The sequence below is a fragment of the Psittacula echo genome (assembly GCF_963264785.1).
Source record: "Psittacula echo genome assembly, chromosome: 4".
Classification (NCBI taxonomy): Eukaryota; Metazoa; Chordata; class Aves; order Psittaciformes; family Psittacidae; genus Psittacula; species Psittacula echo.
In genome coordinates, this window is record NC_137738.1 from 66,298,948 (window position 1) to 66,312,088 (window position 13,141).

Below are 13,141 nucleotides of genomic sequence, written 5' to 3' on the forward strand. Positions count from 1 at the left end.
GTAGTCACCAGCAGAAATGCCCAACGCTCTCATGTAAATGCTTCTACATCTGAGGCAAAGGAGAGAAAGGGCAGACAGTTTTTGTGTCTTCCTTCCTGCCTACTGTGATCCGACTTTAAGACAAATGTGTAAAGGTAAAGCAGCAGCCTGTCTGGATTGATTCTTCTGATGCAGAGAAACCCTTCTATACACAGGGTTTGATTTTCCCTCCCCTCCACTTCTGATTTTATGCAGTGCACATTCCTTATCTCACATTGCGCCGATCCTGTGGTGAGGCACTTGCAGAGTCTGAAGGTTGGGGCATGTGAAATAAGGAGCTGGAAGAAAGCATGCTGCTATTCCATTGGAAGCGAAGGGGAGTGTAGGCCCATAGAATACTTCTTCCTTCCCTTCCTTGCTAACATCCAGCACCTGCAGGCCAAAGCATACAAATATTTCAGGGATCACAGAAGAAAGACTAAACAAACTTGCTGGCACACACCACATGTATTAACCCCAACTACCCCAACAGGTAGTTTCAGCTCATTTTTAGATTGTATTTATGGATCTGGTGATGTATTGGTGTCCTCATCACCCAAATCTTAATGCTAGTCAAGGCACTCAGCAGAAGACAAGTGACACTGGATCCTGCTTCCTGGCAGCAGAAAGTGCAACCGTGCAAGTAAGGTACTCTGCAGAGGTGCTACTGTTACCACAGGGCATGAATCACTTGTCAGCTTGGTGGTATATAGAGAGCAAGGGAGCTCTGCGAAAGCTGGAAGGGCCAAATAAATGACGGAAAAAAAATGAATATGTGTGGAAAAAGTGGAATTTTTTATTTCCAAAGTAAAGTGCAACCTCAATTTTGCTGTATTTGAAGATAAAAGGGTTAGTTTTGCTGGTTAAAGCCAGGCACACTGCCAACAACTGAGAAGGGGCAGTGCACACAGCTCTGCCAAAGCACTCATTATCCTTCTTTTCCCTTTAATACATGGATTGTCTCAGCAGGCTGCCAAGTTCATGACCAGTTTGGGGATGTGGACAAATGTCCATTTAAGAAAGCAAGATCCCAGGACCATTTGCAGTATTTAAACCCAGATGCAATACAACGAAGTACCTGCTGATTACAAAAGAGCACGTTGGTGGAGTACAACCACCACCTCGATATTGTGCTGTTACTCCATCTGAAGCATTTTATGTCAGCTAATGATATCCTGAGGCAGACTGAATGACTTTTTCTAATAACAATTATTAGGTATGGTATCCAACAACTTTTTGTAAAACACAGTTATGCTATGACCAGAACATGGTTTTAACTGCTTATCTATTCTTTACAAACATGTGCTAATAAGTGTTTATTATGAGGCCAGCAGCGCAACATCTAATACACTGCCTTTTTATGCTAAGTCTAACTTGTAGTCTTATGGGACAGTTTGGAGGTGAAATCCTAAAATCCAAAAAGTTGGAAGCTAATAAAAATTTTGTTTATCAGCAAAAGTGCAGAAACTGAGATGTAAACAAGAGCTTCTGTCTGTAACTGCTCAGCTGGTCACAAAGCAATGGCTGTGGTGCAGATTTGTTTCACTCAAACACTCAGGAAGATAAGAATTCCCAATTTCTGTACAGGAATACCTGAAAGCCATGGATCTGCAGGCAAGCTGCTCTTATACAAGATGAGATAGCAGAAGAGTTTGTTGGATAACCTATTGCCTACCGCAGGGATCAAAAAACTTCCATTCAAGCAAGCTTTGAAGCAGTAAGTGCTAGGGCAGGTTGCAGGCTGACTGAACTTTGACAAAGAACAACTTGTTAACTCTGGCTGCTCTTCAGAAAGGCAACTTGGAGAGGAAAAAAAAATGAAAACATGTGCTGAAAGAATTGTTAGCCTGTGCTCCATCATTCACTTTTGCAACCCTTTTACTTTTGGAGTTTATTGTTTAACCTGAGACTATATAGCCATTATTTTATCCAAACCTTGCCAAAGGAAAGACTCCTCAATCCTGTTTTACTAGAATATCGTAGAAGAATTGCATCTATTGGCTCACCTGGAAATATTTTTAATATCCGTAGTATTTCCTCTCTCTGTTTATGCAGATTCAGTGGCTGCATGAGAAACAACTTTAATCTCTCCATTTCACATGCATTTTTCTTTCTGAATAACCTCTGTGCAAAATGTATCCTTGTGAAATTACTGGAAAAGACTTTAAAAGAAACCTTAATCACTCACCTGGATACATGCCAAAGGCTCATTTGTCCAAATCGAATAGCCACCAACTAAATATATTCTACCATTGTGGACAGCAACTCCAGACTCATTTTGACCTAAAGCAAAAAAAGAAAATAGAAACCACTTTCAGTTTTTAATTAACCCTTTTAACACCAAATGTTGGAGTTCTGTAATAAGATGCAAATGCACCTGGCAGTAATTTGACTGTTTCAAAATTCACAACATGGAAGAGTGAAGGTGGAGCATGAGGTCTGTTCTTTGCTCTCTGCAGGAGCCCCGTACAGTGCTGTCCAGAGAGATACCCCAGAAAAGCAATAAACTGAGGCTATGCAGGGGACCATCTGCTGCCTCCTCAATGACACAGGTTTTTGTATGTATTTCCTAGGTGATAGGCAAGCTCCCCACCTGCCTCTCAGCTACTACGCTATCACACATGAACATCCGGATAGACACGCAGGCCGAGAGAGCTGAACGCTCCTCACGTTCTGCCCACACCTGTTCACCCCCCTGTTCCTCCAGGTACAAGTATGGTGACAACTGCAGAAGCTGCTGTGCAGCTCATCCCCATAGCAACAATCTCCTGAACAAGTTTAGAAGTTTTCAAGGATAAATACAGCCTTAAGAAAGTCTGCATTACACAGTGCAACAGGCACATTTACCACCAGTTGCAGAGATGCAAAGAAGGGCTTACATGGCTTCTTAAGGTGCAGGTTATACAAACAACCCGTCAGGTTGTATCAGGAGAGGCTACTATTTCACGGCATTTAGTGGTATAAGGTCAGCTCCAGAACGAGGGTGCCTGCAGTGCCAGGGCCTTTGGAGCTGCAAATCAGATGACATCATTCTCAAAGGCTGTCAATACCTCCAGATAATAAAATTAAATAATAAAAATAATGTAAAATAAAAACTGGAAAGCAAAGGGGATGTGAAAAACTGTTCTGTTTGACAATGTATAACTCCTTTTTAATCTATGTCTGTCTCCCCAGTGTCCATCAAATATTCTGATGACTAGATTCAGAAACTAAACAACCCTGCTCCACATCCCAGAGATTAAGAAAGCCAATGAAATATCTTACAGAATGAAGTTGCCACTAGAACAGCTTTTCAACCTACCAGGAGGAAAATGACCCAAGGTGACTGTCTTATTTGTCAGACATTCATTGCTCTGACATGCTGTTTCTAGCTAGCCTGAGCTTCTAGTTAAGCTCCTACATCCTTTGTATCCTTTTCAGTGGTAGGTCTCAGAAATCTATGCAACATGAAACTGAAAAGGATGAAGAGTGAGGCAGGCTCAGTCCTAGGACTCCTGTAAAAGCCAGTACTGTTACTAATTGAGCTCCAATTCTGCTGTACAAGACAATGGCCCCACCATTAATGCTGTCCTGTCCTAGAAATCCACCCTTTTCTGCAAAGCTGCAGTTGGTGCTACTCTGGGAATGTGTCACATGCCTGTCTCTCCCAGGGATTCAAGGTGGTAGTACATCTGGGAATTATATCAGGTGGCAGAGAAATTTGGTGGATTGGGTGGCAGGGACAGTGAGTTGCAATGCTTTGCAAGTTACTGCTGTAACAGTTCTTCCTAATGACAGTGAACTTCACTGAGCTGCTCAGCTCAACCCTGACTTGACAGAATTCCAACAAAGACACCTCCTTTCAAGTAATTCATTAAAAAGGTACCGTTCAGAAATAAGTGACAGTTAATGGATTTCAGTGGAAGTTTTGCCCTGCAATGTCAGTAGAAAGCACTACAAACTGATGTTATCATGGTAGAGACACATCTGCCTTTTGTACTCTCAAACAAGGAGCTAAACCTATCACTGCTGGCAAGCTTCTGAAGAATCAAAAATAAGTACTGGTAGTACTATTTTTGATGGTTTAATCTTTTTTCTTTTTTAATATTTTTTTAAACCCCCTTTTTTGATGGTTTAATTAAATTTATGTGCACCTTCTTAAAAATTTAGTCTATGAGGTGGTAACACTGAATGCCAGAACAGTAATCAAGTGTCTTGTTGGCCAGTGATGGTCCCTAAATCTGAAGCAATTGCAGCAAAGTCATGGAGTTCCACATACCAAAGGCATGTAAAGGGACAAGAAATTATGTTTTATTTTAATAGTAGGGATTTTCCCCTTCTGGTGTACCATACTCACCTGTCAACATGTTGAAGCTGCAGCGTGTCCACTGGTCAGCATCTATGCTGTAGGAGTCTATGTGCCGAACCAGGATCCGATCGTTGTTGTAGTCAAGATCATTCCCGCCTAACACGTAAAGTTTCCTTTGGACAGCAGCCATGGAGTGATACACTCTCCTCTGCAACATCGGGCTACGGCTTAACCACTTATTCTGAAAAGAGAAAGACAGAACTTGTCTCAGCACTGCTCAGAAACATACCTGTAGTAGTAGTAAAGTAATAGTAGCATGTTGCTGGTGTCCTCCTAACCCTTGGCCAGAAATCACAAGTGAATATACTTGTGTTGTTCACATGATAAATGTGTGTTGGTTATAATGCTGACTAGACATACTGGACTTTCAACACACGGTTACGGTTCTCAAATTTAAATTCATTAATTTAGCAGTATTTCTTGCTCTGTATCTTTTCTGTTTAGCTTATCAGGTTTCAAAGCTTTTTTCCTTCTTTGTAATTCAGCAGTAAATCCTCCTTAAGGAAGACTATTAGATGTCTCCTTTTATACAGTGCTAAAATTATCTGTACCAACTAGCTCTGTTATGAGAGAAGGGAGATTCTTCTACCTTTCGTTATTCAGAGGCTTATTTGATCTTAATCCTTAGGGAATGAAGCAATCAGGAAAAATAATTTCCTAAAGAATCTTCTCAGATGATTCATGTATTTGGTTTAATGCTAACCCTTTATTTGTGGGCACTTACAAAGTAATGTCTTTTTGCATATTTTTCTTTTTGGTTAACAATATTCAAGAATTATACCTGTTCAGGGAGGGGTAGGAAGGCACAGAAGAAGAAGGATTAAAGCATGGCATTTTAAACCTAAGAAAACAATTGTTTCTGCTATGCTTACCAAATCAAACAACCTGACAATGGAAGAGATTAATTGGTTTAAGTGAAGGAAGTTAAAATCTGTGATGAAATTTTTCGCGTTACATGTGCTACCGCTTGCGGTAACTCAAGAGCCTCTAATACTACTGCCTTTTAACCTCTGCAATATATAGCTATCCATTTCAATGTCTAATAGTTGAATATTAGGCATTAATATCTGCATTAGTAGTCTGCTCTCTTAACACCAGACTATAGACACCATCTGTTTTGCAAAGCCTGCCTGCATCCCCTGATTATATCTTTAGCTTCCTCCACTGCAGCGCCTGCCAGGTGAGCCGCAAAGCACTGCAAAGGCAAAGAAACAGAGGGGCCTGGTGGGGTCATTTCTAATAAGCTGGCATGTGAATACTAATCAGTGGTGGGGAAGCAGAGGTCACCCCAGCCGGCTTGTTGGCAGGTAGCTGTGTGCTCTGTGGCAGATGGCAGGCATTATCGACTCGCCACAAAGGCCTCGCGCAGAAGCAAGCGCTGGTGCTGAATGATAGAGTTATTGAGATTCTGTGCGAGATGCAAGCAGATGTGATGGTTTCCAGTACCCACCGTAAACAATATGCCAGCAGAATTTTTAAAAAGAGCTTGTGTGTACAAACATGGAGCAGACCTCATTTGAAGAATGCAAGCGCACAGTTCCTCCGTAACTCTTTACACGCCAGGCCAGGCTTTTCACTGTCAGCATGACGTGCTGAAGTGGCCCTGCCACTGGTATTTTGGGGTGCAACTTTCCCGTCAACACATAAAAAAAATCAAAGCCAAAGATATACACAACAGAGAGTATCTAAACACATGTCCCGCTCATAAGCAAAGTAAGGTTGCTGCCTGTAATTACTACTTGGATTTAGGACGAATCGGCATTTGTACAATCGATGCATAAAACTGCACCTCAAAAAGAAAGAGGCAGGTGTGTCACTGCCTGCTTTCTGCTTCAGGACCTGTATGTTTAGAAAGGCAGTGGGAACCATACGGGAGTATCTCTTGGCACAATCTGGTTCCAAATAAAGCAATCAAAGCCCCTATCCTACAATCAGAAAAGTCAATACCCTTCCACGTGGGTGTAAATCAGGCTACGCAACTCTGATTGCAAGCTTAGGACTTCTAATTCCTAATACAAGCAAGAGGGCATAACCATGCCCTAACCTTCTGAAATGGTTACTGAGCCATGCTAACCTAATCAAAACACATACATAATGTATGAAATAATCCCTAAAAGATATTTTAGGTGCTTGGGTAATGAAATGATAGGCACCCTTGCAGCCAGCAGAATAAGTTGTGGCCAGGTAGTATAGTTCTAAAAGTATGCAGAAAGCAAAAAGCCTGTATATGAAATTTAAAGCAGAAATGCCAGTGACAAGCAGCAGTTTTGTGACATTGACTTTAAGTATACGTTGCCCAGGGCTGCTGGATTACACAAAAAATGAACAAGCAAAATAAATACTGATAAATACAGGGGATTTAAAGCACATTTTTGTATTTAATCTAAGATGTTTCTAATGCCTATGGGCTTAAAAAAACATAAGAAGTCAGTTTCTCCATTACTCTGTTAAACTCACGTATCCACACAAAGTGGATTTAAAACATCACTAATTCAAATGGTCATTATTTCTAGCCTTACAAAATCATCGTATTTATTTGCTAAGAGACCTGACTGAAGCAAAACATATGAGAAAAAATGCACACAACACAGATACCCACCTGCTTGGGATCATAGACCATGAGCCTGTTTTGATATTGTGCAGTATTTGTTACTCCTCCTATGAAAGAGTTTATACAGGTTACATTTTTTCACATAAGCAAAACGAGGACCAAGATCAGGTACAACAAAACAACCAATTCTAGGGCTCATTTGCTGGCATAATTACATTGCATAGCACCACTTATGTTTACATTCCACTGCACTTTTTAATCTGGTTATAAGAGAACAAGTGGCATATTTGTCAAACATCTAGAAATGCAAACCAGCAACAACACCACCACCACCACCACCACCACCCCACACACACACTTCCTTTGTAAAGCTAATTCTATGGGTAAAACTGAGATAAAAATTGATCTGTTTATACATGACTGTGCATTCAGCTGTTGTCAAGACACAAAGATAAAACCCATCCCTGTTCAAGAAGTGCGCAGAGTGTGACACCGTGTAAAGGAGGAGAAGGTGGGCTTGAGTCTGAGAGAAGGAAGAGGTCAAAGAGGAGCTCTGCCTAATGAGGACCATGATGTGGGACACTGCTGCCAGCTGGAAAGCATAATGCAAGCCTGTACAACTGTGCTTACCTGCACGTTAGAAGGAAATCCTGTATTATAGAGAGAACATCTCCTGGCTTAGTTGTAGACTTAAAACTGGGAGGTTCCTCCATAGTCACCAGAAGCAACACTACCATTTACTTTTCAATAATGTTTAAGCAAGAGATAAAGCACCTCAGAAAAGCCCAGAATAATGTCTGACCCCAACAGATGCCTCAAACCAACTATTTAGCTCAATACAGTATACGTTTAATGCCCAATCATGCTGTTCTCCCTTGGCTTTAAATGGCAAATTTCATTGGTGGAAAAATTCTTCAGACTCAAATTTCTAATCTTCCCTGCGTAAACATGTACCAGAGGGTGCTCAGGCCTCCTGGGGACATGGTGTCACTGCAGCATGGCCACAGGTACCAGTCCCCTCGCTATCCATCACCGTTGGGCCACAAATGACACCTGAGAACCGCCCCTCACCTTTCATCCTCCCAGAAGGGCTGGACATAACCAGGACATGCCAGTGGTTACAAACCAGTGAAATTCATATTGACAAATTATTTATATTACAGTTTTAACAGCATGTGCTGATGACAGACAAAATCCACAGCAATGAGAGAAAGGAATTTCATCTGTCATTACATTTGCTGATGCTCCTCTTTTTGTGAGGACATCCCTTGTTTCAGACAGAGCAGTGGCAGAGTTGCATTCATTCCTGCTGGCTGACCTATGGCCCTCCTCCTACTGAGGCCATTGGGTCTTTTTCTAGTGTCAGCATGGCTCTGGGCTGGGGAATCCTGACTTTTCTGGCTTCCAGCTGCACCTAGCACAGCATTCTGGTTCAGAGCCATACCGTGATTTTGAAGCAACTCCCCATTTGTCATGTGTCATTTCAGGCTGTAGGGTGTGACTGGTGTGTATTCAAGTTAAACCAAAAGCTTTGCTTCAGATGTCCAGTTCCTAATAGGAAGTAAGGATGTGATGGCTTTGTACCAGCTGAGTACTGGGAACATCTGGTCCAGAGAACCAGAGTAAATATAATCCAAAGCAAAAAATGTGAACTGTACATGGAGTAGATAGATATACAGAACTCATCACCAAAGTTTTATCTGCTGATCTGTTCCTACTGGGCTGAGCTACTTGCTAACACAGATGTACCCATTGATCACTGCAAAATTACTTGAGTGAGGCCAAGAATCTCATCAATGGATAGTAGAAACTACAGACAAATCTATCCAAGAATCTTGTCTTCAACCGCAGTAGCAGGAAGGAGTAACAGTATTGTTTGGGTCCATCTCTGCAAGCACCAGCCTGTGCTGGGACTACACTTGGATAGGAGCACAAGCTCCTCAAAGATGCTTACAGGCTAAGAGACAGCTGAGATGTACTCTTTCCAAACTGTTTCCATAATACTATGCCACACACTGCCCACCATAGCACCTGTGAAGTACACACGCAAGAATACGCATTGGAAAGCACTGACTGCTCCTGTGTCTAGTCCCACAGTCTGTTATTTCTCTCTGCACTGTTGTGCAGCCTTCACAGTGTTAGCAGCCATCAGCCACATGCACAATACAATCTTTTCTAATACCTGTTTTGCAGTTTGATTTTCTTTTACACAGTTATTTTCACTCCTAGCGTATTGTTTAAAAATGAGATGTCAGATTAGTTTTTTGAGAAATAAAGACCATAGTTATTTGGGTGGTTACCTCCAGAATGTTAAATTACAGGAGATGCACTGGAAACACAATGCTGGGTCACGTATTTCCATTCAGAAAGGACACCTTAATTTTGGGGGAAAGATATGGAGGGAGAAAGAAGGGGCTTGCTTTCTTGTGAAATAATGAAATAATCAAATAAGCAAAAGTATTTGCTTCTCTTCACAAAGAGCCCCTCATATCAAGTACACAGCTTACATTTTTTCCCTGCAATATTGCTCATCTGTGGTGGTTTATCATTACATTCCCTTCACATACCGCTCTTCACTTTTAGATTAATCTGCCAAAATGAGATGCTAAGGATTTGCATACAGATTTGACTACACAAAAATAGATCTGGAATTAATAACAGTCTCTATATGTTTTAATTTCTTCTAGACTCGAGTACCCTTGCCTCCAGCAGTATTCTTGGCTTTGAAAGTCATCAAGCTGATTTGTCTGCTCTTAGGTTATGATGCCACATGCTGCTACACTGTCCCCTGCAATCAAAGTGCTCGCAGAGATAGATTCCATGCCTTCCCCTAACAAGTATATTTTATAGATTGGCAGTTTTGATCTCCCCTCCCCAGGGGGATAATCTGCATCTTAACAGGTTTCTATAGATACATCTGTCATTAAATATGCCATCTTATATCTGCATCAATTTTCAAACTCAAGTTCCTCCTAACTTTGAAGTGCTATAGCAAAAGTTTAAAATTTTCTGCCAAAATTCAAATTTAACAAGTCTGCAATGCCCTCTTGAACTAATTTTTTTATTTTAAAATATTCCAGGCAGCTGGGAAAGGGCAAAACAAGAGCAGTCTCCTCAAAAATAGGAAAAGGGGAAAAAAGTTTCCATGATACTAAAAATAATACGTTTCCTCAGTAGACAAAAACAGGGTAATTCCAAGATAATTTCTTAAACTTCTCTGCAGTGTTTTCTATGAGGAAAGGAGGGGAAAGGCAAGGAGGCATCATAACAACACTTGAAAAGAAGTATTTAAAAATACAAACTCTGCTATTAAATTTGATGTCAAGCACGTGGTAGTAACCCGTCAGTTAAAGAAAGGAAAAAAAAATGTCTGTCTGGGTAAATGACAGAAAGTTAACAGCTTGGGCAGCGCTTGCTGGGTTTTATAAACAGAGTGATGATTGCATCATATGAGCAGCTTGCCTTGAGGACTAGAGCTTCTTAGAGGGAAGGAGCACCCTCAGGATAAGCCCGTGTCTCTCTTGCTCTTACAGACATGACAACATGCTCATCCAAAGCCCAGCACTCAACCTGTGGGTTTACAGTGTTTTTCCACTGCCACAGTCACTGTTGCTCACTCCCTTGCAGGCTGTAAACACTGCTTTTTAAGCCTTCCAAGAGCCATAACTTCCCAACTCATACAACAGTGCCCTTCTACACAGGGAAGTTGCTGAAGGATTTCAAGATCCACTTTGTCCAGCCCTTCTCCACACACGGAAAATATTTTGGGTTGTTCCAGCCCCCCATTAGCCCACAAACTACACTGAAAAACACCTTCAATAAAGACACTTCCAAAAGAGAAGAGTGGGAGGCAGTAGATTCAACACCATTTTCCCAATGGAAAATTTATAATCCATATTTATAACATGTCCTAGTAAGACCCCCATATGACTCGAGAAATCTAATTCAATCCAAACCCCCCAGAAAATCTCACAGCTCTCTCTGAAGTCCCAAGTGCTAGCCTGCCTGTATGAAACAGAGTTCACTGGGAGACATGTAAAACTACATGTTGCCAAAGAGCTCCCATGTGTATTCCTTTCAGCAAATCCAGGGAATATATAGAATCTCATGACATGCACCCCAAGGCACTCTCCTATTTTAAAATAGAAACCTCTTGTCTCTTACATGTCTGTGTGTTAAACACAAGATAATCCTTCCTCAACATGTAAGCCCACCCTAATGAGTCCCCTGGAAGACACCATCTCTAATTAACACTGTTCCACCCCAGATGCAGTTGAGTTTCAAACAGGGACACAAGCCCTAGTAGGCTTTCTCAAATTATTAAAACTTGACATCTACATTCAATCTAGAAAGAATCAATGGCATTAAACCTATAATGTCCATGCTTGAAAGGGTGTGAGAACCATTATCTTTATTTAAACAGTATAACAATAATAGGCTGAGAGAGCTGGGGTTGTTCAGCTTGGAGAAGAGAAGGCTGTGGGGAAACCTTATAGCTGCCTTCCAGTATCTAAAGGGGACCTACAAGAAATCTGAAGAGGGACTTTTTATAATGTCATGTAATGCCAGAAGAAAGCAATGGCTTTAAACTGCAAGAGAGTAGATTTAGATTTAGGGGAAAAAAAAAATCTTCACCAAGAGGGTGGTGAGACACTGGCACAGGTTGCTCAGTGAAGCTGTGGCTGGCCCATCCCTGACACTGTTCAAGGCCAGGTTGGATGGAGCTTTGAGCAACCTGATCTAGTGGAAAGTGTCCCTGTCCATGGCAGGGGGTTGGAAGCAGATGATCTTTAAGATCCCTTCAAACTCAAACCATTCAATGGTTCTGTGATTCTATGAAAAGTAAATATAATCATAAAGAAATACTGTTCTATATGCAGACTAAGACTAGGCCACTGAGGCAATTTGAATGTACTACTTAATCTTCCTCTCCTAGTAATTTCTGTGCTAGCCACACTGCAAAACCTGACTTGGTTAGACAGTGCAAATTTCTATTTATTCAAGCTTGATTTTTCATAAAAGGTTTTTATAGGTATTTACTGAAAAAAAAAAAAAAAAATTCTTCTCTTCACAACAGCATACTGATAGTAAGGTGATACTTTTCACCCCAAACCACTTGCTAATTCAGAATAGTTCTCAAAAAACTACTGATGTGATCTCCCATCCTTTCCTTAGTCAAAATCTCCACCATTAGCGGGAAAGTTGAATTTCCATGTGCAAGTCAGGATGTGATTTCACACTTCCTGACACACTGTCAGGCAACTTGGACCTCTGCAAAACAACAGAATACTTTGCTTCAGAGAGGACTTTTGATGTGCTAATCTCCTGAGCATTTAAGGCAGACGGGAAGCCTCTTTATCTGGGTGCATAAATGGTCCAGAGCTGAAGTGCCTGACAGAGGGTGCCTGCCCCTCTCTGTCCCCGGGGGCACTACACCTATATGGGAGGATGAAGGTTAACGTGTATAGAAAAGTAGGTCTCCAGATTTGCATGTGCATGCCGTGGAGGATGCAGGGAAATGGGCATAGTTCAAGTTTTCACTTGTATGGAAAATATTTCCCTGCTTTTATAGGGGATGATTGTTAGCAGTGTTGAACTCTAAAGGGTTTGGTGCATTTTGTTTCTCTTTCACTCAAATACTTTGCTTTTCAAGCATGTGGCATACAATTCATTTGTGAAATGGGTCACAGGGTCAGATGTTAACTGGGGCCTGTAAGATTCATTTTTCTATAAAATTTCCAAACCATCTGCCCAATGCTCTACTGTTAGTATGGAAAACTTATTTGTTAAACCACAACATTTAACTGGTTTAACTCCAGCCAACAGCTAAACCCCACACAGCCGCTTGCTCACTCGCCCACTGGGGGGATTGGGAAGAGAATCAGAAGAGCAAAAGTAAGAAAACTTGTGGGCTGAGATACAGTTTCATAAGTAAAACAAAAGCCATGCATACAAGCAAAGCAAAACAAGGAATTAATTCACCGCTTCCCATGGGCAGGCAGGTGTTCAGCCATCTCTAGGAAAGCAGGGCTCCATCACGCGCAACAGTTACTTGGGAAGACAAACAGCATCACTCTGAATGTCCCTCCCTTCTTCCACCTTCCCCCAGCTTTGTATGCTGATGATGACACCATATGGTCTGGGATACCCCTTTGGTCAGTTGGGGTCAGTTATCCTGGCTGTGTCCCCTCACAACTCCTTGTGCACCCCCAGCCACTCACTGG

At 41.5% G+C, this 13,141-nt stretch overlaps 1 protein-coding gene across 1 annotated transcript in view; it reads right to left on the reverse strand.

Annotated features, from left to right (window-relative positions):
* Positions 1-249: 249 nt before the first annotated feature.
* Positions 250-13,141, reverse strand: part of KLHL32 (kelch like family member 32) — a gene marked incomplete at both ends in the record, with an annotated part of 93,651 nt that continues 80,759 nt past the window's right edge. The window contains 4 exons of the mRNA XM_080616140.1: positions 250-411; positions 2,207-2,301; positions 4,355-4,547; positions 6,966-7,024. Of these exons, the coding sequence (XP_080472266.1) occupies positions 250-411; positions 2,207-2,301; positions 4,355-4,547; positions 6,966-7,024 (509 nt within the window). The remainder of the gene's footprint in view (positions 412-2,206; positions 2,302-4,354; positions 4,548-6,965; positions 7,025-13,141) is intronic.